We start from the raw sequence: 26,835 nt of genomic DNA on the forward strand, positions 1-26,835 counted from the left end.
AAATTACTAGGCCATAATCTAAAATGCTGTCTGTCCAAAAGAATGAGCTCTCTGCAGGTAAAATTTACATGGATTTAAAGGTCAGCACCTGCGTTCAGAGGAGTTTTGTTGAGAAAGGTGGTTTTCAGACAATGCATGAAGTTAACTGCATATGACAAAGTTAAGACCAGATATGTGGACCCAGAAAGAACTTAGCTTACTAGACTTTAAAAACAGTTTTATTTCTAGTCCTTTGACTTTCCTGTAAGTCTGGATGGAAATTTTTTAAAAATTACTTTATTGATATTTGGTATTAATGTGGTATTTGTCATGTTCATCTCTACTGCTAAATTAAACAGTAACAAGGAAGTCCATGTATGCTCCTTGATCATTTATGAAAATAAATAATGTTTACAACCATTGAAAAACCAGGCCTATGTTTCTGCAAACATGTGCTTAATGCTGGTTATGTGACATGTCCTGTAGACTTCATAAGGGTTATTTGCATAAGTCACAGTATGTGTACATGAGTATCCACAGAATGACAGCCACAGCATATCTGATATGTATATGCACTAGTTGTCATGTGATAATTTCACACCATTTGTTGTGATTGTGGTCGTTAAAGTATTTGGGGAAGTTGATTGATTATTTTAAAACAAACTGTTACTGTAATCTTACTAACTACCTAGATTGTTGCTTTTTTCTATCTGGCTCATGTAGACTGTCCATAATGATAATTTTTAATCAGGAGTTCATTCACTTTCATGTAACAAAAAATGTATTGAGGAGATCTGTCATGCTAGGTAAAAATGAATTCAATTTTTAATGAGTACATACTAACAAGGTATTATTTGACTGTATAATAAATTACATATTAATTAACAATTTAAACAACTATTTATTGGTTGATATATTATTTTTAAAATTATTTTAAATGCAGCCTGTTGTAAAATCCAATACTGTTTAATTTTTTTCCCCCAGTGTGCTTTCAGACCGCAGCTGTCTAAGACTGACAGCTGGACCACCCTCCATGGATCTTGATGCCAGCATTCAAAGAACTTTGGAGGATAGTTTAGCAACAGAAGCTTATGAGAGGAGAATAAGACGTCTAGAACAGGAAAAGCTTGAACTTAGCAGAAAACTGCAAGGTATAATCATTAGAAAAAAAAAAAATTCAATCACTTTTTTGACTTAGATTAGCTTGCAGCTTTATAAGGTACAGTTTATACTGTGGAAAAAAATAAACATACCACCTGGAATGCTTTCTAGCAGAAAAGAATTCTTTTTATTATTTCCATTGACAAATTAAACTTCTGTTACTCGTTGTTACTATGGCATAAAGATTTTATTCTTAAAACCTCTACGAACTTAGTTCGTCCAGCTTACAGTTACTGAAAAATTGGCACTTGGTAGTTGTAGATTGTAGAGTCCTCAGCAGAGGGTCTTTTGGCACTTGTTAACTTACCAGTAATACCTTTTTGACCTCCTCAGATGTCAGGCGTGTAATTTGTCCCTCTCTCTTCCATCTTTGTCTAGAGTCCACCCAGACAGTCCAGGCTCTGCAGTATTCAACAGTGGATGGCCCAATAACAGCAAGCAAAGATTTAGAAATTAAAAGTTTGAAAGAAGAAATTGAAAAGTTGAAGAAACAGGTAACAGGTATGTTAATAATGTAAAAACTGTAACAGGAAAAAGTATTTTGACAAGATTTTTTCTCCTAATGTAATGCTAGGTTTACCTTGCTTTCTAAAAGAGTCTTCCAGTCTATTTTTACTTTTCATTTTACCCTTCACTCTTCATTGGTACCTCAACATTTTCTATTCAGTACTTCAATAATTCCAGTTGCAAGGGGGAAGGAAGATTTCAATGACTTCTGGTATTATTATTAGTGGTAACGTTCCACTAGTTTTAAATTGTGGTGTTACTAATTTACATGAATCAGGCTCTACCTGAGAATCTGTGAAACCATGACCAATTTCCGTAGTACTACTTTTTTTTTCCTTCTTTTTTTCTTTTTTTCTTTTTTTTTTTCCTTCTTTCTTTTCTCCTGCAACGTGTACTGCAAGAGCGGATGAAGAACTTGTTTGCTTGGTTTTGGCAGTATCAAAAGTCACTGCAGTCTTTTCAGAAGTCATAGTCACTGTAGCATATCTTAGTATTCCTTACTTTGTACATCTCTGCACTCTGGTATGCAGGTAGATAGGTAGTAAACTGGAAGGTAGGAAGGTGTTGTTTCTTGCTTACATGAGTAAACATGAGGGGTGAAGACTTTAGCCTAGCAGTTTTGATAGTATTAAAAATATTTGATGGAAGGATAATTTATTATGGTTTAAGCATCAATTGATATTTTTCATTATCTCATTTTCTGTCAAATTTTCCTTGGAAGGGCCAAATTTGTGAGATGTGATCACCTTTTTGATTATATTTTCTTTGAAACTGCAGAGGTTTACAGTGTGCTGTTGCTTAGTGCATTGTAACTACGTGTGGAGTAAAAGCTAGTTCAAACTGGAGATGTGGTTTTCTGAGTATTTTGTTGGAACAGTACTTTTAGAACAGTGTGGGTTATCTGGGAGGTGTGCTATGTGCCTGAAACTACAGTGATACTGAGTTTTCCAAGTGGCCGGGAGTAGTGCGAAGTGTGTTTTCCATGAGAGGACACTATGGGCTATAAGGCTGCAGTTCCATGAGCAGCAGAACAGACCAAGCAAAACTCTGCCACCGAAGTGGGTCCTGCTCACAGTGTGGCCCCTCCTCTCTCTGTGCATGCCCCGGACTCTCTCTTGACTTTAATTCACTCAATTAAACAAACAAAGAACTATCTAGATGCAGAGAATTTAATCAACTTATGATCTGATAAATCAGCACAAAGTGGGCAATAGGAGCAGACAAGGAAAGGGAGATAAGAGGGGGAAGAACCACCTCTCAGCTCTGCTATCAATGAGTTATCGTTTCTTACGAAACTGAATATTTATTTCCTTTCTATTTAATTCCTTTGCTTCTGAGAGTTCATTAAGATTTTATGATAACTAAAAATTTGGCTTTCAAGTATCTCAGTACTTCAAGTTTGAAAAGTGTTTTTGAAATCTATGCAGATAAAGAGCTGAACTTCTTTAATTAATGTCATACTGCCTTTCTTTAGAGCTCCCACACTAGTCAAAAAGCAAAGATCTACTTAGCCCAGTATCCTGCGTCTTTTTAGAGGCTGCTGGAGACATTTAGGGAAAGATTCAAAGAAATACGATACATCCAAATCCATCTTTTTCCAGCCTTACTCTCCTAGATTCAGGCAATTCATGTTTTAAGAACTTCCAGAGGGAGAGCTTTTATTTCACCACCATGTTGAATGTAGCTGTTAGTGAACAAATTTTCTGTCTGTTTAGCTAGTAGCTTTTTAGCCTACTGATACTAATATTCATTATTCTTGATTTGATGCTCTGAATTAAGTTAAAGGGAATTTTCTCTGGTAGTGATTCATAGCATAGCACTTCTGCTATCCTGCTCCATAATGGTTTTTTCAAACTAGGATCAGGAGAGCGGAGACATCCTCAAAGGAAGAGAAAAGAAGTACAGCAAGGTGGTTTTTATTTAGGAAAATTAACAAGATTGATAGAGACTGTAAGGTATCAGGACTCAAACCATAGAAATGGGGAGTACAAATCTGATTCCTCTTGTCAATCCAAATAGGAAAATGTCTGCATTTTATGTGAGAGAAAAATCAGAGACAAGTAGCGGTGGATGGATCTCTATTGTATGTTCATATCTTACCTGTGGCAAGGGAAAAAAAAAAACCAGCAAGAAAGGTTGAAGAAAACAGTTTAAAAAAAAATTTCTTCTGGTTTCTATTTGTGAAAAGACTTCATGGAGTTCCTGAAAGTGAATGCCAGCAGCAACACCCACAGAAAGAATAACTTGAACTTAACTTCCAGACGTTCTAGCTGGTGTGTTTGGACTCTGCTGTTACGTTATGGGGCAGAAGCATGCTATGTATGAGCTGTAGACTGCAGCACGTAGATCATATGCTGTTAAAATTGTGTAGTCTGAAAAAATTCTGTTATAGATATACAGTTGGACAGCTGCTCTGGCATGATGCAGCAGTTTTGTATTGTACTATAAGCATTATTTTTGGCTGTAAGCATGGCTTAACTAGCTCAGGAAGGATCACTCTGATTTGAGTGATGCCATGTTGGCGCTCTGTCAGGACAAAGATTTTTGTGAAGTTTCTCTCCAGCCAGTGTCCCTCCACTTGCTGCTGTAATGAGGAAAAAGACAACACAATCAGAAACCTCTGTTCTGCAGCAATCCTCAGTTCTGGTTTTGGCTCTTTGGGACCACTGAAAAGCAACGTCTACAAGAACAGCTTTTGAATGGGACCAGCTCTTCATAGAAAAGCATCAAGATCAGCTCTAAATTATGTTTTATTCTTGACTATTGAGCTGTAACTTAGATTTTAGTTCATTGCTAAAGGTATTACTCTTCCTTTGGTAATGAAAAAAAATAAATAAGGTGTGGAACATTCCCCAACACAACTGATACCCTTTTCAAATTTAAGAGAAGTCTGTCTGGTGAAGGCAGTTAATATTGAGAAGGTTTTGCCTTAAGTGTCCATTAAGAATGTTCTGCTTCATGCCACATATATATTGGTATTTTTATTCCTAGATACAATGTGCTTTTGTTTTTTGGGTTGGAATTGAATAATGTGATCAAGTGAGGAAGATGTAGAGTTGTCTAATCCATCCCTGGTCACCACATAACTTCCCCAGTGTATGCTTGAATGCCTTGTCTGGTCCAGGCAATACAGCCATTAGTTAGAAGACATTCATTTGTGCCTTGATTTGTAACTAATACAAGCTAATTTGGTAAAATTGAGAAAAGAGGATGTTGTATTTGCTTGATTTTATGGGGGTTTTTTGTGAGATAGATTTTAAAACTAAATTAATGACAGAATACAGGCACAAACCAGATGATGATCATGTCTGAATGCTTCCAAGTTTAGGGGAGCTAGTTCCACGTTTTCTGGGTGACCTTTAAAATATCTAAATTTCCAAACCTAGATCTGATTAACTAAGAAGGTTTGGTTCAGGTGCAGAGCTGAACTTTATGCTTTGGGCTCATCTCTTGGTTAGTTAAATGTAATGTAGTAACATCCTACAGTGTTTGCATATAGGAGCTAAAATGTTAGCGACAACTAGCGTGATTAGAAGGAAAATTACCATTTATGAGACATATGTCACAACTAGCTTTTGGTTATATTCTTTAACCTGTTTTACTGCCTCTTCTGGAGCTGTTAAGAGTAAACACCTGCTTAAAAAGATAATACAAAATGAACACGAAATTGCGTCAAATTTAGGAGTTTCACCGAGGGGACCTTGGAAAAATACATTTTTCTTGTCTATCTAGTTTTCCAGGAAATGACAAGCTAGCATATGCTTTCAATTTTTGAGGTCAAAGTTACAATTTTTGTTCACTATGTTACATAGGAGAAGACTTTGAGGAATCTTTAATATTGCCAAATATGTAAAGGGCAGCGATGGAAGAAGAAAACAGAACTGTGGAACAAAGTAGTTCATGCACGGAAGAGAGATTTATCTTGGCTCAGCAGAGCCATATATAAACTTTCTTTTTTGCTGGTGACTTCAGAGTAGACTATAAGAGAGGCAGTTAATAATTTCTGGCTTTGAGCTACATCTCTTACTTAAATGCATTCTTTTAAATTTTTAAACAAGAGTCAATGAATTAAAAGAATAGTGAATATTTGTCTGGGTATAAGGTAATGGTATTCATTTGCCTATAAAATTATTGTGTTTCAGAATTTACAGCCCTTAGAAATGTATGTGTTTTTATATTTGATTTCTCTAAGACCCAGTCTCTTAGGGTTGCATTTATGAAAATGTAGTAAAAGGCTCTTATTAAGAGTATAGATGGGTTCCTGTTCTGTGGGTAAATACATATGGTCTGAAGACCTGCCACAACTGAAATCAAAGGCAAAATGTCCACTGGTTTCACAGAACTTGGAATTAACCTACCTTCATATATATCTTGCTTTAAATTCTTGTTTTTAAGTGAAGGACTAGGAGGGAAAAAAACCACCCACTACCTAGACTTTCTCAGTTGTCATAGTTTATGGATTTCAACTTTGCATGTTGTAGCATTTGAGCATATTTATATGACATTATTTAGCTGTGGCATAGAAATGTACTGTCATTGTGTATTTGACAGTTGGTAAGAAACTGACTGTAATAGTTTTCCTGTATTTATAGTAGTAATAAAGCAGATCACATAAACACAAGTGGTTTTCACACTAGAAATAAGTAAAATCATCTGAATTTAATTTTAAGTGTATCAACAGGAGAATGTTTGCCAGCTCTTGAGTGACCCGTTACTTTTACTGTTTCTTTCTGGGGGAATTTGGGGGGGGAGGAGGTAGACTCTTTATAATTACAGTGTAATAAAAGATGCATTATATATTACATCACAGTGCATAGAAGTTAAATGTATACGTGATGTTAAAGCATACATTACAGAATTATGTATAGTGCATGGTTATTATAATGTGAAAAGACAAGTTACTGCTTTCTATGTTGTTTTGCAAGGTGTGACCTTTTATTCTGTTCTGTTAAAAGCAAATAATGGCAGTTGAAACAACCTACTCCCTATTCTAAACCAGATAAGATTTGTGTTAATTTGCAATTAAATGGAAACCAGAACAAATACAGAAGGAGCTTCAAGCAGCTAGACTATGCTATTCTAGAATAATGATTTTTTTTCCTTAACATATTTAGAAGTCTGCTGCTTTTTCTAGATTCTGGTCAGCTGGAACAGCAACTTGAGGAGGCCAGCACTGCAAGGCGGGAGTTGGATGATGCTTCCAGACAAATAAAGGCTTTTGAGAAACAGGTCAGAACACTGAAGCAAGAGAGGGAAGATCTTAATAAGGTAAAAGCATTTCATCAGCAACTCTTCTAAACCCTAAAGACTGTTTTATTTTTGTTCATTTTGCTTGAAATAACTTTCAAGTATAAAATTAATGAGCAGACAACAAATGTGTAACGTGACCTACTTTGCTTTCTGCCTCTTTTTTGAAGACAAGGACATTATTTAACATGTTTTATGTATGACTGCTGGGTGGTCCTAGGTGACTGCTTCCAGATAGTGAACAACTCCATGATCCAAATTGCATGGTGGCTGCAAAGAAGGCTTTATAGCTTGAGATTAAGGTGGTAATGATAGTGGTTAGAAGACAGTAGGAAGAACTATTCCAGAAAACTAATTTAATCTGAAGTACGGTGAAGTATGGGTGAGACTGTAGCAGGGAAAAAATGTTAAGAATATGGTGTTAAGGCTGTGTCACAGAAGTGTTTCCAGAAGAGAGATGTGAAAAATTGCCCAACTATGAAGATTGAAAAGTAATTTGAAATAACTATGGGTAAAGAATACTGGGGTTTATTTCTTCTTCTCTGTCTCCCCGATTCCTTGTTTTCTTGTTTATAGTGTACTGTTTTCATGGCTTTTTTGTATTCATGGTTAAATCAGCCTGTAATCAGGTGTGAAATACATTAGCCTGTTTCTCATCATGATTATATTGGCCCAGTATTTTAGAGTCCACACTCAATGTTGATGTTCCAGCTGTATTTAATACTGTTTCTTTTAACCCCTAAGGCACTTAAAACCTTGAAAGCTGCCAGTTTGTCCAAGAAAGACCATCTCTCTTCTAAAACAACTTGTAGTGATTAGGACCTCTTTTTAACAACCTTAGAAAATGCTTTTAAATTTGTATAGATGTCAACAGTGCCAAATATTAATTCTTCCTGCCGCTCTTCTTTTCATCCTCAGACTTGCTTTTCCTTGCTTCTTTTTTCTACTCTGGTTTGGCTGAACATTATTAAACCATTTAAACTGTTTTGGTCCCTCATTCGTAGTGTAATAGCACAGATCTAGGACACAGCAAGCTTTGTGAAGGTATTGTCCTGTAGAGTTATCGCAGCACTAGCAGTATTATTTCATGTGGGCTCTTTTTAAAAGAATAACTATCATATATTGCTGTTAATTACTACAGTGTTGTGTTGCCTGAAACTTTCTGTAATATTTGATGTTATGGTACAGTGTGTGGAAATCATACTCACCATTGCAGGTCAGTTTTCAAAAACTTCTAAAGCAGAAATTTTCATAGAGCAGAGTTTTCCATTCAGTTAATGCAAAAATTTTTTTTAATCATTTAGCAGTTGAGATAAGTCCTGTTCTTTTTATTCATTTAAGTAGTTCTTGAAAAACTATGCTGATGACATTTTTTATTTAAGAAAGCAAGGTATTTTTATATTTTAATGAAAGTGCTTGAAAGCCTTTGTGTTTAACCTATAATAACCACGTAAATTCCTGCTTAGTTTACGTTTATGCAGTTTTACTAACTTTAGTAGCGTAAAACGTGGCCTCTTTCCTTATTTGTAGAGGCACATAATCTGTATCGTAGAAGCATTCATGAAAAGAAATGAATATGTAGTTTCTGTTCACTCTGGAGAAGGTGTTAGATGCGCATCCAAAGACAGAATTGGCCTTGCAGCTTTCTAGGTTTATTACTTAATTCTTTTTTTAAACTGTAGGAACTGGCAGAGTCTAGTGACAGATTAAAATCCCAAGCCAAAGAGCTGAAAGATGCACACAGCCAGCGGAAATTGGCAATGCAGGAGTTCTCAGAGATGAACGAGCGGCTGACAGACTTGCACTCTCAAAAACAAAAGCTTGCCCGCCAGCTCCGAGATAAGGAGGAAGAAATGGAAGTGGTGATGCAAAAAGTAGAAAGTTTAAGGCAAGAGTTACGCAGAACAGAGAGACTTAAAAAAGAAGTAAGTGGTGAGAAGACTGTTTAGAATCTAATAGCTTTATGTAAGGTTTTCTAAGTAATGTATTATCTGTAAATCGTTAACTCTTGATTGTTGTTTCGAACAGTACCGGTTTTGATTTCTAAGAATTTGAAGTGTCCAGTTTAGTGCTGAAGATTTATCTCTTACATTGAAAAGCATCAGTAAATTTTGAAAAAAAGTATAAGAATCCTACCTATTAAAAGCGTATGTACTTTTGCAGCTGGAAGTCCAAGCTGAAGCTGCAGCTGCTGAGGCATCCAAAGACAGGAAATTGCGAGAGAGGAGTGAACAGTACTCTAAACAGTTGGAAAGCGAAGTAGAAGGGCTAAAGGTTAGTCTGTTTTGATATTAACACCTGCAAACTTACTAGTCAACTAGGACTTGGATCTGTTTGATTGCTTTCAGATGTAGGACAAAAGGGTATTGTTGGTTTGTCACTTCAGTTGATGCTGAATATTAATGCAAGCATGCATTGCATTATTGTCCAGTAAAATGAACATTTGCTTAATGCCCTTTTCAGGCCAGTTTGTTCACTGCTCACTGACATATTTCTTTAATAGTCGATGAGTTCTTACCAAATTGCTTCCATTATTATTTTGTTTAACTTTACCTGTTAAAAGCAGGTTTTTTTAGTGTAAGATGGTTGAGTATTTGAAGATTAACCTGCAGCATTTGCAGGTTTCTGTATAGCTGTTTTGTGTACTGTGTTGTTCCTCAGTGTGTAAGTCAAAACAAAGATTATTTCCTCCACAATAGATGTCAACTGACGTAACTGTAAAGGAAAAGTTTTAGTGTATTGTGCCTCTCAGCCCGAAGTTGAGACATTTTTGCACAAGAGCAGCATTGAGCATGAAGACTTTGTTTATATTGATGAGATTGCTCACCCATGTAAGTGTTTTTAGGCACAGAAATTTAAGTAAGCCAAGAATGTTAACTGTTATTTTATTCAGTGATTAGCGTTTTATACGGTGCTCTGAAGAAATTACACTTTCTCAAAAACTGAATGAGAAATTTTTTCATTTCCACATGAGGATTGCTGTTCATTTACTGCAAAATCCTGTTCCCAATGTTTCGTCCAGTATGATAATTCTAAACTTTTTGTGCAAAATGTCAGATTAGGCCTATTCTGGTCTTAATTTAAATGAATAACAGGGGGTTTTTTATTAGAATTCTGTGGGATATTTGTCAACATTAAGTCACTGCACAGAAAATTTGGGGTTTTTTTTTCAAACGTTCTTTTATTTTACCTGCCTTTGTTAAATGAAAATAAGGAAATCCATTCAGTATGAAGTTTGATTTATAAAGCTTCTACTGCTGTGAATTCAGATTGTTATCCGAAAATTAAGATGTATTTCTGCTTTCATGAATCTTCACCATCAGCAAAGTGTTTGTATCACAGTTTAAGAGGCGAGAGGAATTTATTGGAGATCTGTTGAGAATAAATGATATGCTGATTTATAACAATGGGGCAAGTTTATCAGAAAAGGAAAGGGGACTTGTAGCTTTCTTAGTAATATTTCACAGTACAGTAAGCACACCTTGGATCAAGTGCAGTTGTTGTGATATTGCATTATCCATTCAGTAAAAGCTCTGCATGGCTCCTTAGTTAAGTTCAGGGGGCTATCATAGAGAAAAGGTCAATATTTAAAGAAAAAAGGAAAGTTTCTCCAAATGAGGTGAGCAGAAAAGCCCATAACAGATGGCAGGTTAAGTGTAAACAGGATGTTGAAGGCTAAATAAAGAGAATTTAGAGAGCACTTTGCAAAGGATGCTTACAGTGATTGTGGGAAGTTCTTTAAATCAAAAGCAGAAAGCCACCTTAGGAAACTCATGGGGCTGCTTGTTGGCAGGTATGAAAAAGTTAATCTCTGAGCTGATAGGGCTGTGGCAGAAATGCTCAATGAGTTTTTTGTGTGTCAGACTACTGCTGAAGCAGGGGAGATTGCCACACAGAGCACGTTCTTTGCAGCAGGTTGGTCAGATGAGCTGGATCAGTCTAAGGATGATGTGCAGGAAGCATTAGAGCTGGCAGGTGAGTCAGATGTGAAGTCACCTGGACTGGTGGCCTCGCCAAGGGGGTTCTGAAGGAACTTGGGTGAGAAGTAAGAGAACTGCTGGCCAAGATGTGCACCTTCTTATTACAGACAGCCCACTATGCCACTGTAAGTCTCATCCAGAAGATCCTGGGAACTGCAGAGGAGTGGGTGCAACTTCCTTAGGAAAGGGGTAGAGGCTGTAGTAAAGAATAAGGTCAGTGAGTGCTTCATGGATGAAGCAGAGCCTATTGAGAAGAAGGCAGTGTGCCTTCTGTACAGCCAAGTCCTGCAACACTGACCTGCTGGGGTTCTGCGAAGTTGTCAGTAAGTGTGTGGATAAAGGACATCCAATGGATGTCATGCATTCAGATTTTCAAAAAAAAATCAGGCTCAATGTGAGTCAGCAGTGTGCCCTGGCAAACCGCATCCTGGGGTACATTAAAAAGCATCTAACTATAAATGTGCCAGGAGATGCATTATGTCTCAGTTGCACCATTTGTCTGCTTGAAACAGGCATGTATGAAAACACCTATTGGGAATTTGTGCTTACATCAATTCAAAAGATATTCTCTATTTACGATATTACCTAGATCTGTAAGCCACTGTACAGTACCATCCAGCTTTCTCTTCCACTGCACCATCTGTCTTATGGTCTTAATAGTATCTTTTCATTGTGGAAAAAAAGTGTGAAATACCACTAAAACATTTTATGTACCCGATAGATGATGTTGCAAAGCCTAAACTTTTTATGTGCTCCGTTGCCATATATGTGTCGGCAATTCAGCATGTTGAGTGGTAAAAAACAAGTTCAATAGTTAACTGCCTGTGCATGAAAGAAAATTCCTATACTGCTTTCTTTTTTTTTTTAAATCTTTCTTTCTTCAAACCATCTCCTGTTAGGATAGCCTCTTTCTCCGGTTTACCATTCTGCATCCTAAGGGCAGGATTTTACCTTTAGATGAAAACAGATGGTCATTTTGATGAGTTAGAGAAAACAATGCGGTAGCAGCACGTATCTGGCTCGTACATTTAGAGGGTTTTGCAGTGTTCTGCTGACACTAACTGCAAGGCCCAGCTTTCTCACAGAATGAGTCATGGTAGAAATTCAGTTCATCTGAATGTTCTGCAATGACTTTTAGCTCTTAAAGTCTGTTCATACATCAGCAAAAGACAATTACCCAAAGCCATGTTTAGTTAAGGGTAACTGAGAGGATTTTAATATCTCATGGCAAGAATGGAGGAATAATTAACAAAATATCTTCGATCCTCCTAAAGGTGTGAGGCAGTCACCGTAAGGAAGTAGGTTGTCCAGTTACCTGCACTTTTCAAAACACTGTGTTTTTGTTAAGTAATTTCCTTTCCTTAGACTACCTTTAATTACATATTTTAAAAAATAGAAAAAATTCCAAACCAAGTTATACATATGTTTACATTAAAAAATATTTCCATACTTGGATTTCAGTGCATGTCATGCCACTATCTCATTTTGAACCTGATCTTGCTCCTCCTCTATGTTATGGCAGGACATTGAGTTTAGTGAGTGCAGCATTTGGTGCAAATGTGTATCTATCCTGAAGCAATGTGTAAAGCCTATTGAAATGCCAGAAGACCTCACTAAGAGAGCTATGCAGCTGCGAAAAGTGAAGTAATTACTCTTATTGTTTAAAGCTTGTTTTTCCTATTAATCCACTATGATGTAAATGGTCAGTTTAAGTAAAATAGGTCAGGTTTCCCTCCTGACCCATGCAATCCATACAGTGTTCCTGTAGCTAGATTTTAGCCTTCAGTTAAGCTTCTGCTTGTCTTAGTATAGCTTTTCCACAAGTTCTTTGTGCTTTAAAATATACTGACTGCATATCATAGTCTTTATTCTGCGTTCCTGTAAGTCACTTGAACTTAACTGTTGTCAGCTGTGTGAGTGGGAGCATAAAAATCTTCTAATTCTGTGGTCACTTTCTGACTGCATGTAAGGGGAGTCAGAATGTGGCCAGAGATGTGTAAAGTGATGATCAAATTTTGAATGGCTTGAAAACTATAACTGTATTTAAATCACAAAATGATAGAGTACAGTTCAGATTTATGCTCTAACAGATTTTCAAAAAAATTGATAGATGTGTTTAACTCAAGTCTGTAATGGGCTATTTTCTAAACATATTTATGAATATTGACTTGTTATTAAGCACCATTTTCAGCATTCTTGAGTGCTAACTTAGGGCTGTTTATTTTAGCAAAAACAGGTTGGTCGCTCACCTGGGGTAAGCAGTATAGAACACCAGCAAGAGATCACTAAATTAAAGGCAGACCTGGAAAAGAAAAGTGTTTTCTATGAAGAGGAACTATCTAAACGTGAAATAATGCATGCTAATGAAATAAAAAGTCTGAAGAAAGAACTGCGGGATGCAGAGAGCCAACAGCTTGCCCTCAAGAAGGAGATTATGATTTTGAAAGACAAGTTAGAGAAAACCAGGAGAGAAAAGTGAGTATTGTATGGAACTTGCCCTTAAGCTCAAAATATGTTTTGAAGACTCCTAGTATGTTTCCAAACATGCTACTCCTTCCTTAATTGTACTGCAGACATTGTAGTGCATTTTGGCTGAGCTAATGCCAGGGTTGAAAACAGTCACCTTTAAAAATAAAACAGAACAAAAAAGTCCACATCCCTGTATTGAAACAGTTAATTTTGCACCAAAATTCTTGCACTGGCTGACCATTCCAAGGTATGTAGCTTGAGTTGCAGACTTGCAGCTCGGCGTAAGTCAACCCCTGAAGCTTATGTTGCAGTTTAAAATAGTTTTTTAACTTTTTTTTTCTGTTTGGTATTTTCATCTTTTGATGCAAAACTAATGTGTTAGAGATCAACTATTGCTTACATTTCTGCCAGCACAGGAACAATCACTTAATGCGGACTAAGGCTAATCCATGCTGGGTTCCATCCAGTGTTAACATCAGTCATCAGACTACTGTAGGCATAAGCTGCTTTATCTCTTCTGACATGGTAATTTGTCAGAGACCTGCTTTTTTCTCTCCCACATGGTGGAGCTTGTAACTGGCCTTGAGAATGTTCCTTGAGACATTCATCAATAAAAAACAAGTTTTTCTGTTGGATAGTGTAGTAATGGAAATAGTCATAAATTAAATGTTGTTCATTTTCATTCATAAAAAATTCAGAATGCTTTAGAGAAACTAACACAGATGCTCTTTTTTGCTGCTGTAGCAAGATGGCATATTAGAAAAGCCATGGAGAAGTTCCTGCTGAAAGCTTAGCCGAACTGTAGCAAGTCCTTAAATATAAGTAGTAAATAAAATACAGACTTTTTTTAAAAAGCTTATGCAAATAGAGGTGAAAATACTGCTTCTGTGGTAAACTGTTTCCAGCAGAGGAAGTAGATCATACAGCCTAGAATGCAGTGGATGATCTGTGTCTTCCTAGAATGCAGCTATTCATAGGCCAGACATATTAACACAGTAGTTTGCTGCTTTGTTCTAGGTTGAGAAGTAAAACTTGCATCAGCAGCATGTTTTCATTGTACCACAACTTAACGGCCTTGCTGACCTATCAGTTGTAAATGCACAAAAGGCTATGCTGTCTTGTAATATATAAAGGTGATGGTATGATACTCCTTTAATGCCATGTCACTCCAGTAGTGCCTCAGAAGGAGCAATATTCAATAAAGAATCATAAATACCTCTTTCTGCAAGCAAAACTGTTGCTAAAGATCATACCTCCAAACACTGACCAGACCACAAACTCCTTGGAGATTTATCAGAACCATTCTAATGTTGTACAGCTGCAAAAGTTCTAAGTAGATGTCCCATCTAGTGAAATAACAAATGGCCTAACAATGCTGATCTGCTTCATGCTAGCTAGTTCATAAACCTTCTTTCAATCTAGTTTATCTCTAGAAATAAAAAAAGAACTGGATGCAAATCTAAAATGAGTGCTGACATAACCATGTGTTCCTGTATGTATTTGAGGTGTTTGTGGAAGAGAACATTTTAAAGTATGAACAGAAATGTGTCACATAACCAGTACCCAACATTTGGCTCTTAATGGAAAGGGCTTCAGCATCATATGAAGTCAGGTGTCTAAGCACATGAGTGTTTAATGAAGACCTGATCTTAACTGGGTTTTGTTAAACATATCTGCAGAATCTCATGCAAGTATTAGGACTCCACAGAAATGCAGAAGTCCACTGTTCAAGGTGTGCTACGGATTGACTTCTGCAGTAGTTCAGGGATTTAGAAGGGAAGCTTAAATATTAGGAATGGAAGAATTGCTGTTGCTGCTCGATTATCTATATTTGGTAGTTTTTCTTAAGAGAACATGATTTTTTTGTTGTTGTTTCTGCTTACACATATTGGTTTTAGCTTTTGTAATCAGGCATGCAAAGCTTTTTGTGAGTCTTCCAGTACAGAGGTGTTCAAGGTAAGCATTGAAAAGGAAGCACCTGGATGCTTTATGCTGAAATAAGTGGAATTATTTCAACAATAGGCTTGGAGCGGGCCTGGGGTTGAAGTGTGCGTATACAGTTTAGCAAAAAAAAATTCTAGTAGTCTAAAAGTAATCTTTAGTGCATATTTAAAAAAAAAAAAAAAAAAAAGGCTTTGGTAAGAGGCCGCAGTTGCATTACTTCATAAGGGCGATAGTATAGAGTAAATTACGTAGGTTATTCTAAGCAAGGGTCAATAAGAGCTTGGTCAAAATCTGTGTGTACTTTTTTGTGTAACTTGCACGTTGGTGTTTCTGTTTCATTTTTTAAAATAGATATTTCTTCTTTGTTTCCTTCAAATTTAAGCTTTCTTATTTCTGCTATTTCAACAGTGTAAGTCTTCAAGGGAGAGAAACTACCTTTCTCTACAAAATGATTGCCCTTTGCTAAAGTCTCATAAACTTCACACTTAAAATTGGGAACGTAGGAACACAGTGTCAGGCCAGTGATCTGTGTAGCACGATATTCTATTTCTTAGAATTGTCATTATTAAATACTTCAGAAGAAGGTGCAAGAAACTGTGTAAAATAAATCATGTTTGTAGAAGTTTCTTTTAAGCCCGTCATTTAATGATAGATTTATAAAGTAGAGAGCTTTATAAAACAGCGTTTGCTGTTTTTAAATTGTATGATATAGAGAAGCCTGGGGGCTGGTGTTTGTTTCAGGTCTACTTTTCTTGGTTTCAAAGCAGTAAGATAAAATATTTCTCCACTTTGTACAGCTGCAATAAAGAGCTGGAGTGACAAAGTGATACCATAAAACTGTATTTCACATTGCTTGCATGTGGTTTGCTACAGTTATTTTAGTGATAAAAAGAAAGCTGAATCATGTATGATTTCTCAAACTTGAAGAGCAGATACATAGCTAAGTTTTAGATGAGAGAAAAAGCTTGATGGGAGAGGAGGATGCCAGGCTTCAAAGCAAATGCATTATTTTGATCTTCCTGGCTGTCCAAGGTATGCTTATGGAATCTGTCACCGTTCAGTAGTTCGCTGAGTTGATATTTGTGTATGATAGATTACACCCACATTTTCCTCTGTTTAAAATTTATTTTTGTTTCTGTATTATACTGTATCAATCTGACTTACTGGGTAGTGACAATCACCAGTTGAATTATGAACATAAAATACAGAAAACTGCAAATATGTTGGGTTCTCTTACCAATCCAAAACTTCCTTATTCCACCACCATTTATGGCTGCTTTGAACCTTAAAGCCTTAAAAGAATAAGTTTTAGACAAATACAGAATAAAAAACCCTGAACAAAACCATAAAACCAAAATAAAAGAAATAAATTAATTAAAAATTAGTTTGGTCTAACATCTGAGAAATTAGCTTTGAATCTATGCCTTGCGAACAGAAGCAGGACCTGTTATTAATTCCCCTGACAGCCAGTGCTTTCATCTTCTCCTGTCTTTTCCCTAGACTGCTCATCATATGCATGGAATCTGTTGATACAGAAAAGGAGTGGTGGTGAATTTCAAACTTGGCGTTTAAACAGTAACCATAGTATGTTACTTTACTAGGATGTAGTGTTATGTTTCAAAGGATGCCTAGCAACATAGAATTTCACCATGAGTCTGACATGCTGTACTAGATTTCAAAGAGTGGTTGAAGCACTAAATGAATTTCAAATTACGAATAGGAAATTCAAACCAGCATTACTCTTAAATGGGTTCACTGTAACCACTGACACTTCTCATCTTTTAAGGGTGTTATCTTAATTTGGCAGTTATTGTAGTTCTGCATCTCAGAAAAAGAGACAAGGATGTAATTTCCCTGTTGCATAATGTAAAATTCTGATCAGTATCCAGAAAAAAAAATTGTAATCCTCAAGACAAGGTTTCACCTGGATTTTATTTTTACAAAGTTAATCTTTTATAGTGAACACTTTTTCAAACCTTTTAAGGCTTGGACAGTGGTATTTACTGAATGGTATTTATTGTATCTGGCATTTATAGTATAGTTCCATCAACCTACTGATGAACTTTGTAACACTTACCTGAATAATTGGTGAAACAGTGAATACAAGATGCAGATGTAGTGAGTCTCCAAAGAGCAGATGTGAGCTGGGAGTTATACATCTAAAACATTACGGTACGCAACTTTAAGAAAATTACAGTGGTTTTTGGCAAACAGAGGATCTGCAGCTTCATTTATTTTAGGATTCTCATATTCATTTTGCATGATAAAAGTTGATGTTAAGCAGAATCAACCAGGGGTTCTCCTCTACTGAATGACATCCACAGGAAAAGGGAAGTTTTGGGTGAAACAGGTACTTTGAAACTCTTTCTCAGAAACAGTGGTCCAAACCTGCTCTAGAATCTGGTGATACTAGGAATATATAGGTTTTCCATCCACTTTTTGCTAAGAGTAAGTATATGGTACCTGAATTAACAGTTCGTTCTCTGGCTGTTCTAAATTGTCCAAAGACTAGCCCATATAAGATTTTCTCATCAGAGACCCAGCCCCAAGTCCTCTAATTTAGCTTCTGTATGTTCTGGTTTCATATGTGGTCACTTTTACCTGTCATTCTGTGTGAAACTTGGAATTACAGAAATGTCTAAGTTAAAATACTCTTTCTGTGAGCTGAGAGTTTACCCTGAGTGTCTTAGAATATTGACACACGCTTCAGTCTACAGAATTACAGCTGCTCAATATTTGAAGGATTCGCCTAAAGAATAAAATACGTATAAGTGGATTGATAAAATGTTAGTTCAGTGGAGCTCTATTAATTCCATACTGAAGGAAGGATCATTGTCTAATGAAAAAATTCAACAGGCTGTCTTACAGTCCTAAGATGGTAGTATAATACATTACTTGCTTAGTTTTAAAAGGCTATGGTTTTACCAGTACAGTACTTTCAGCTAGTGTGTGCGTTGATTTTTATGTATTTTAAGTGAAGAGTGTGATGAGGTTTAGAATAGGAAACTTTCTAATTCTGCTTCATTTTATTTCTTAGCCAAAGTGAAAGAGAGGAATTTGAAACAGAGTTCAAACAGAAGTATGAACGAGAAAAGATTCTGCTAACAGAAGAAAACAAAAAACTTTCAAATGAGCTTGATAAGGTAAGTGCTGATTAGTTGAGTCCTGAGTTTATAACTATTGTATGCTATGTACAAATTGGACAATATAGAACTGTACTGGTTGTGATTAAGTCTTTATTGATAGCAGAAATTAGTATTACACCAAAAAGTCATGATTAATGTTTGATTTGAATAGTGAAGTGTCTATATGCATCTGAACTTGAGAATATGTGTATGTGTGTATATATATATATGTATATATATGCATGTATGTGTATTTATGTGTAGGAATTGAATTAGATGGTCTTACAGTTCGGTAAGACTGATTTTAGACAACAGATTAAGCCAAAAAAGATGGTTTCTGTATGACCCAAATATAAAAATACATAGTTAATGATGTGATTACTTAGAGTACACTTGCATGTCAATTACTGTGAAAAATAGCAGGACCCCTCCCACCCATTGAGATTAAGTGTTACTTTGAGATACTAAAAAAATACAAATGATAAGGCATATTAATTAAAGTGTATTGAGCAAGGAATAGTTATGTTTCGTGCATTTAGATTATCTCTTTATTGTTCATTTTGACAGGTTATTCAAGTTCATTGTGGATTAGCCAAGTCTTGCTAAACTTGTCTATTCTTTTTGTAATGCATTACATTTTCTAAAAATATGATGAAAGTACAGTGTTCTTCAAAGTAAGCATGTTTGCATGTCAGTGTTCAAATTAAAGTACATTTTCATACCAGTGTAAGAGGCATACAGTATATGCCTATATGTAGGCTTAGTCCAAGAACAGTAAGAGACAAGTCACTTTGATAGTTTTTCTGCTTGGTCTCTCTTTAAATTTGGTTAGCTTTGTATTCTTCTTGTCAAATGACATTTAATAAAAAGGCATATTTAAATCATAAACCCATTTAAAAGATAAATATGGAGTGGAGTACTCATTAGGAGTAAAAAGTAGAACAGATTTAAAACTGTGACTTTTTTTTTTTTTTACATCATTTCGATTTATTAGTGTATTTCAGTACTAAAAGAAGCCTTTCACATGAGATTAATTCTCCTAAGCAGGCCTTCCTATAAAGTCTATTTGATCTCTGATTCCACTTTGACTTTCTGAATAATTATTTAACATAATGAGGATTTAGTTCCCAATACCAACTGAGGTTAGATGTGGCTTTTGTTTTGTGGAATGTGCATGTATGAGTGACAGCTATGTGAATGCGAGAGGTTAATTGATAGGTATAACATACTGTACTTACAGATGTGCATTTAATTTCAATTTCCCTGTCTGCAAGTAAGTAAAATGAAAAATGGGAATGTAAGACACCTGGAGAATCTCAGGACTGATTTGCGCCTGTATCTCTTAATCCTCTCATTCTCCATGGTTACTAAAACAGGGAGAGGTTCGGCAGTTTTATCTGAGCTATAACAATTTTTGTGTCCTTGCTTTGCTCTTTTAATGTAGGTTTTTCTATATAGAACATTCCACACCTATATGGTTCAATGCAGAAACCTTCTAAGAGTTGTAGAGGTATTTGGAGTCTAATTCTCAGAAAACGAATTTATTTGTTAGAGTGAAAATGTAGTTCTAGTCCTTAAAAATGGCCTTTCAGTACAGCTACAGTCATACATGAGAAAAGATTCTGGCTTTTATTGTTACGTGGTGTTTATTGTGATGGGTAGTACCAATTTTTAAAGCAGATGCATGATGTGGGAGAGGGGAACACGTGGCTTTGAGTCTGCACAGAGATGGCGTCACAGCAGCTTATACCTTTAACAAGTTGTTTAAATTCTCATTCAGCTCACCACCATGTTTGAGAGGCTGAGTATGAATAACCGGCAGCTGGAAGAAGAGATGAGAGACCTGGCTGATAAAAAGGAGTCTGTGGCCCACTGGGAGGCCCAAATTACTGAGATCATCCAATGGTGAATACTGTTCTCTAATGTTATTGCAAAATCCCTTCAGTACGTGGTAGGGCTGTTACTGAGGTTTTTGCCTTTGCATGTGGCACTGGCAAGTGCTTAGGTGAAATCTCACACCTGTCTGGGATTCTGCTGTATTTTTGATTGATATTTTAATAACATCCAAATCCGGAAAATTGTGTTCCTCCTTAAGAGCGAAAGTGTCTTACCAAATACAACTTTTTTAAGTGCAGAAGAATCATGGCCATTGGGTGTGGCTTGTGGCTTTGGAAGAATGCTGGAAGGAGTCATATGCTGAGCTCACGCCTCTGAGAGGGAAGAAGCCTGGGAAAAGCAGTGGCTGAGAGTATTTGTGTCTCGGCATTAATTTCCTTCATCTGCTTGGCATGTGGCAGAATGAAACAAATACAGTGCAACTTTTATGTGATTTTTTCACAAGAAGGGCATTTGAGACTACCGCAAAGCCAGTCAAGTGATGTTTCTAATAATACTTTTGCTAAATAATGAAGTTATGTTTCTAAAGTCTTCTGTCCAGTTCTAATAAATTAGGGGAAAAAACCCCACCCCAAGTTGAAGCTACTAAGAGAAAAAGGTTGTTTTATCTAGGTGGTCTTTATTTTTCTTCTCCATGCCTGCTTCTCTCCCCTCCCCTTTTATGGTCCATTGCAGTGTCTAGCATCTACAAAAATAGTTTGCATCCAGACATTTTTTTTTTACAGATCATCCACTTCTGGGAAGATTTCATCATCATATACTAATCTTTTTTTGGTTTACTTGATTATTTCCGCTCCCCCCTTTTCCCATCTCATGTTAGTGAAAAAATCGAATTTGTTGTGTCAAAGGAAAAATGGGAAACATTTGTTTTAATGAAGCCTAGTTTGGTATTGTGGTAGTGTCAGTATAATTTTGTTGTCAAAATGCAGAGAAGTTTGTCTTTTGAATATAACCATGTAAATATGTAACAAGAAAGGAAGGCTGTCCTCTGGGTTTCTGGAATTGTTTTAAGCAGTGTTTGTTACATAAAATTATGTAATGCTGATCTGTGTTACGAAGTCCGTAGTGTCTCAAGGCATTGTATTCATAGCAGAGGTTAAAAAATTTAAAAGGTCCACTTTGTGCATGTTTCTTTTAAATCTTGTCTCTCATAACTGTGAGTGTAGTAGATGGCCTGCATCACAGAAACAAAGAAAAAATACATAAAAGTTGTTTAAATGAACAGTTAATTTCTAGCCAATCAGAAATATTTATTCAGAAAAAAATCAAGGTAAAGAGAGACAAGTCTATTATTTCATATTCCATATTGTTTTAAGGTAATGCTTATCTGTCTTAATGCACCAAGGTAACCAAACCCCGTTTTTCAGATTTACATGTGAAAGCACTCATAAAACTTGGCAGTTCTGGACAAAGACAAGTCAGAATTAGTTGTGGATTGTTTTATTTAACACTATGTAAAAATGTACCAACAGCCATTAAGAATGTCCCTTCTCCAGTTTATGAGAGTGTTTAATATTTTAAAACGTACTACCAATGTGGTTCAGGTATATGATAAAGCATGTTGCATGTATTAGAGATATCACGGGGAGGGTAAAAGAGGTTTGGGGTAGAGTTTTTTATTATGTCTAAAGATACTTAATGAAAAAAGACCAGGAACATGAAAGACTAACTTTCTGAATGAAAGATACCATTTTACTGATCTCTTAAGATAATATAGTGTCTTTTTAAAAGTATGGAACTAAAAATTAAAGAACTATGTGAAAAGAAAAAAAAAAGTAGTTCTGTGGGCAAACATTAAGGAGATAAAAAAATTGGCTTGGTTCCAGTTTTTAATCACTGTACACATCTCAGTTTTCCCTCCATACTTCTCTATGCTTATGTTAAATTTTTTCCAGCTATGTGAAGCCTTATCTTGGCTCACTTTTTTTTTCTTGTTATGTTTAGATTTTCCATGCATTACCCAGATAATCTGATCATGTCCATCTGCTGTCCTTAGAATTCACTACTGCATACTGAAACTAGGTCCTTTTCTGGTGATATTTTGCTGTGGAACATGGGGTGCTATATGAACTATCTAAACATCTATAATAATGATAAACATTTTAAAAGAAAAATAATTTTCAAGAAAACTAGTCTTATTTAATCAGTCACAAGCCTATGTTTTTCTCAGAAGAACATGCAATTTAAATCCATACCTGTCCACCTCTTCAGTGTGACAACAGAATCCCTTGGAGCCAACAAAAGTAGGGTAGAGCTTGGAGGCTCCCTCTTCAAAACTGACAGATTTTTCACATAATACTACTTCAAAATATGTATTTTGGGTGCATACTTTCCACTTCTTAAAAATGGGTTTTGCCTACTATCTTCTTTTTGTACCATGATTCATGAAGGATATGAGGCAGTAGATGGAATTAATTACTGGTTTTGTAAACAGTTTGCTCAGCTGCCTATGGTAGTTCAAGGGATTTGTTCTAGCCCTGTTCTAAGTAACACAAGCCCAAGGAGTCCCTTACTTCCTTTGAGTGCTTTGCCTTCTGATAGATACCTCTCTCGGGAAATCTGCCCCACTATTCGAATGCATATTTTAGGTGGTTAAGATTGTCACTTTCTTTACGACTCCTTGGGCCCTTCTAAATAATTTGTGACTAATTTTGATGGCCTATCATGTTCCCTTTAGCCTTTCCCTGCTTTCTTATTGTGCTTTCTTGCATCTTTTTAGGGCAAATGTACAGAAGCCTTTTTATTTTTGCTGTTGTTATCCCAAGATGCCATAAATATAGCCAAAATTTTAATATAAACACTTGCATCAAACTTTCATTTCAACTTCTAATGTGGTAGTAATATACCCTCACAGATCCTTCGGCCTTAATGGGGCTATTATATTGACAAGTTTGTATTAGCCAAATCACTTATCATGCCTTGAAAAGAGTAAATACTGAGGCTTTTATAGTCAGCTATAAATTTTCCTAAGGGAGATGGGAAAGAGATTCATTGTATTGGAGGTTAATGCAGTCACTTTAAAAAGGAATCTTTTAAATAGCCATGGTACCATATTTCTGTTCTGTTGTAGAAAGGAGGTCGATGGAAGTCTTGGTAGTGATTCCCAGAGTACTTGTCAAGAATCTTAACTTATTAGTCTCTCTGTGAGAACATGTAACCTAGTTCTAGAAGTCCTAAGGTAGACAACTAAAATAAATCCCATGACTAGTATTTTAGGAGCGTCTTTTTCTCCCCACTGATTGAAAAGGAAGCCTAGGCAACTAGTTCAAATGAAGAATTCTGTATTGTTGAGTATGTTTATATGGATGAGCTAAATCCTACCTGATTTACCTGTAGAGTGGATGTCAGGCTTGGATTCAGCTGGCCAGAAGCTGTGACTGTTGTCTACCAGAAGAAAAAAAAAACCAACAAAAAACCCACAAGGAAACAAACAAAACAACCCCCCAAAACCCCCAAACACTTCTGCATTAAATCAAACATAAAAAAGCCCCAAAGTTTTGGGGGTTTTTTGGGTTTGGGTTTTTTTGGTTTGGTTTTTTTTAATCTGGTTGCTCTCAGAAGAAAGCACATGTGAATTGTGGAAAAGGTTTAGCAAAAATTCTGGGCAAATTCAACTGTAAGAAACTCAAACCATGAAAAATTCTGAGATGCTTTGTGTTTAAGGTAAGAATAATCAGAAGTTAATTATAAAATAGAAAATCTGGAGGACGGGGGAAGTTTGAGGGTTTGGGAGCAGAGTGAAGTGTTGAAAATTTTTAGAGAAGTATTTCTAAAAAAACCCAAATTTTATTGGAGAAGGCAGAGGAAAAAGAAAAAATTAAGTTGTAGGCTTTGAGCAGAGTGATACAAAGACAGAAACTTAAAAGCATTGAGAAACTACAGGAGACTTGGGAGTCATGGCTCTCAGACTTCCTTGGGGTTTCTAAATCAGGAAGATGCAGCTTGGCATATGACCCCAGGGCTCTAAGACCCCTCCTGTTCAGCAAAAATCTCTAGTCCTCTGGGTCCATTTTGTATTGTAAAGTATCCCGGAGAGAGAGACCCAGAGAGTCTGACCTTCAGAGCAGCCTGACAAATAGATACTAGCAGTCAATGGTTATTTGAAGGTGGTTGTGATGTTGGCTCCAACCAAAAAGTTAAATTTAATTTTACAGGAATTTGTACTATATTGCTGTTCTAGGTTCTTTATAGTTAACAAGCTAAGTTTGCAAGTGCGCTTACGTTATGTATGAAAACAGAACGGTTAATCCAATCTAAATTTTCAGAGAATTGACTCTGGGTGGAACCTGAAGAACTTTTCTTCCTTGGGTCTTTTGCTGTGCTTGTTAGGGCTCTCTGTAAGAAGGGGGGCAAGGAGAGAAACATTAGTAAGAGTAAGTTTACCTTTCATGCTCTTTTTTTTAAAGAACCAATCAAACAACAACAAAAAAAACCAAACCAGCAAAACAGTAACAAATCTGCTCCTGGGGTCACATAATGTTTAATCAATGTATCTCATTATTGAGAGAATGTTGCCATCTAGTGGGCAACAAAACTGTAGCTTAGCTCCAAATTGTACTGCTTTTATTTACTGTCTTTAAGAGTCTGAAGATTTTCCTTGAACTCAGTATAGGTTTTTGCAAAAATTTACTTTGTAGAAATCTAGAAAATGAAAATAAACATACATGTTCTGTGGAACACCTCTCTGAGGATTTTGCACGTGCAGCTTTTCAGCATTTAGAGGCTGAAGGTTCTGTGCATCATAAACCAAATAACTGAAGTGTTTTCTCACCTTCCATAAGGAAGGATCTATATGGCATGATAAAAACTGACAAAGAAATTGGACATGGAAAGTTTTCATATTTAATTAGAAAAGTTTCAAAAATATGGCCCAATTCAATTTTATTTTTGATCTGACATTGTCCCTTTTTTTTTTCTGCAAAGATTTTATGTGTCATTAAAAATAGAGAAGCTCAAATGCTGATTCCTAAATCTGTTTTCCTTGTACATCAGGAGAACTTACCTTCTCACCTTGAGAGCCTCACATTCTTTTTATTCCTGCTTACACTCTTTTCTTTTTACTATGTATTTAATTATACACCCCACCACCACCACCTCCCACCCCCCCAAAATAGGCATCTTATGCTACTTCTCACATCTTTTGCCCACTCTTGTATCCTAAGTGGTTTGTATAGGCCAAGATTATCTGTGTCTGGTGGTCAAAATATGTCATCCAGAATGTTACAGGAAAAAAAAGTTGGTATGCTGCTTCCATTGAGTTCTAGTATACCTTGGGAAAAATAGTAACTCATTAATATCAAAACACTCTCTGACTTTAATAAAGTCAGGATGTGGTTTTTTTCCTAGGCTCCTCCTCACCTCTTGAACTAAATTGTAGGCAGGAGACAGAGAAGATAAAGCCCAAAGCATGAATAAGTGCTTACCTTTTCATGTTGGGTGTGAGTTTTATGGTAAATAGTCACTATTTTTGCATTAGCCCCCTCTGTATTAAAGCAATCTTTCATATATAAATCTTAAACTACACAGCCAGAAGTTACTGTAACCTGTAGACATTTAGCCCATAGCTTTCACATTGTCATCTTGCCCTAAGGCCACTGTGGGAAAGCTCTTCTGTTCCTCCCTTCCCCATGGCAGTTCAGAGGATGTGCTCTCTGTCTTTCTTGCCTCCTTGTGACTATCTATAAATCTTTGTTGAAACCTTACATTATTAATTAATGGTAAACTTACAAGTAGCACCATTTTCATAATTACTGTGTGTATGAACCCCATAGTATCAACCAGAGAAACTTAAATTGCTTTATAGGTGTGGAGGGGGAATCACTTTCTGCAGAAAGGTCACTGCGAGACAAGATGAACCATCTGGAGAACTCTCATCTCCAGTCCAACATACTCAGGATTACAGTTACTAAGGAAAGATCAGGAAGCAAGGATAAGTTAATTTCCACGAAATAGAAAAACTATTTTCCCACTTCCCTGTAAGTTATTTAAAGCTATTTGAGGTTCATTACTTATAGCACATCCTAAACGTTTCTGTGGTCAGTGCTGATAGACCTAACTGTGATCAAGCTGTGGTATTAGACTGCTGGTCTCTGAGACCAGCTGAGAGACTTGGGTATGCCCTGCTGTTGCAGAACTGAGTTTGTTCTTCTGTGGGCAAGATGAGTATGTTCCGAGCCAGGCCTGTAAGGTGAAAGGAACTGTGTGTGTGCATAGGGAGGGTGTTGGGGGGTTTTGTGTGTGTGTTTGGTTTAGGTTTTTCATAAGCTACTTAGTTTCAGTGAGGTAATTTTTTCAGCAACTTTCTTTTCTATGTTAATACCTGAGGCAAATGAAGAACGAACCTTCTGCTGTAATTAATCACAGAAGTTTGTTTTTTTCTTTGTAACTGATGATCAAAGAATCTGAAAAACAGTCATGTCTCCTCCTTGATGTCTTTACACCCAGAAAACATGTCTTGATAGGAAGCAAGCTCGGGGGATGAGAGAGCCTCTTCTGGCTTATGCCGTTTAATAACAGTAGAATTAGAC

At 36.3% G+C, this 26,835-nt stretch overlaps 1 protein-coding gene across 13 annotated transcripts in view; it reads left to right on the forward strand.

Moving 5' to 3' along the window:
* The window catches only part of CDC42BPA (CDC42 binding protein kinase alpha), a 191,035-nt gene that overhangs the window by 115,013 nt on the left and 49,187 nt on the right, over window positions 1–26,835 (forward strand). For 11 of the 13 annotated variants that reach the window (XM_069800005.1, XM_069800007.1, XM_069800006.1 and 8 more), the window contains exons 12-19: window positions 964–1,130; window positions 1,519–1,641; window positions 6,782–6,915; window positions 8,577–8,819; window positions 9,058–9,168; window positions 13,102–13,349; window positions 18,325–18,430; window positions 20,193–20,317. In XM_069800005.1, the coding sequence (XP_069656106.1) occupies window positions 964–1,130; window positions 1,519–1,641; window positions 6,782–6,915; window positions 8,577–8,819; window positions 9,058–9,168; window positions 13,102–13,349; window positions 18,325–18,430; window positions 20,193–20,317 (1,257 nt within the window). The remainder of the gene's footprint in view (window positions 1–963; window positions 1,131–1,518; window positions 1,642–6,781; window positions 6,916–8,576; window positions 8,820–9,057; window positions 9,169–13,101; window positions 13,350–18,324; window positions 18,431–20,192; window positions 20,318–26,835) is intronic. The other 2 variants (XM_069800012.1, XM_069800017.1) reach the window with 1 other exon arrangement.

This window comes from Haliaeetus albicilla, chromosome 13 (assembly GCF_947461875.1).
Source record: "Haliaeetus albicilla chromosome 13, bHalAlb1.1, whole genome shotgun sequence".
Classification (NCBI taxonomy): Eukaryota; Metazoa; Chordata; class Aves; order Accipitriformes; family Accipitridae; genus Haliaeetus; species Haliaeetus albicilla.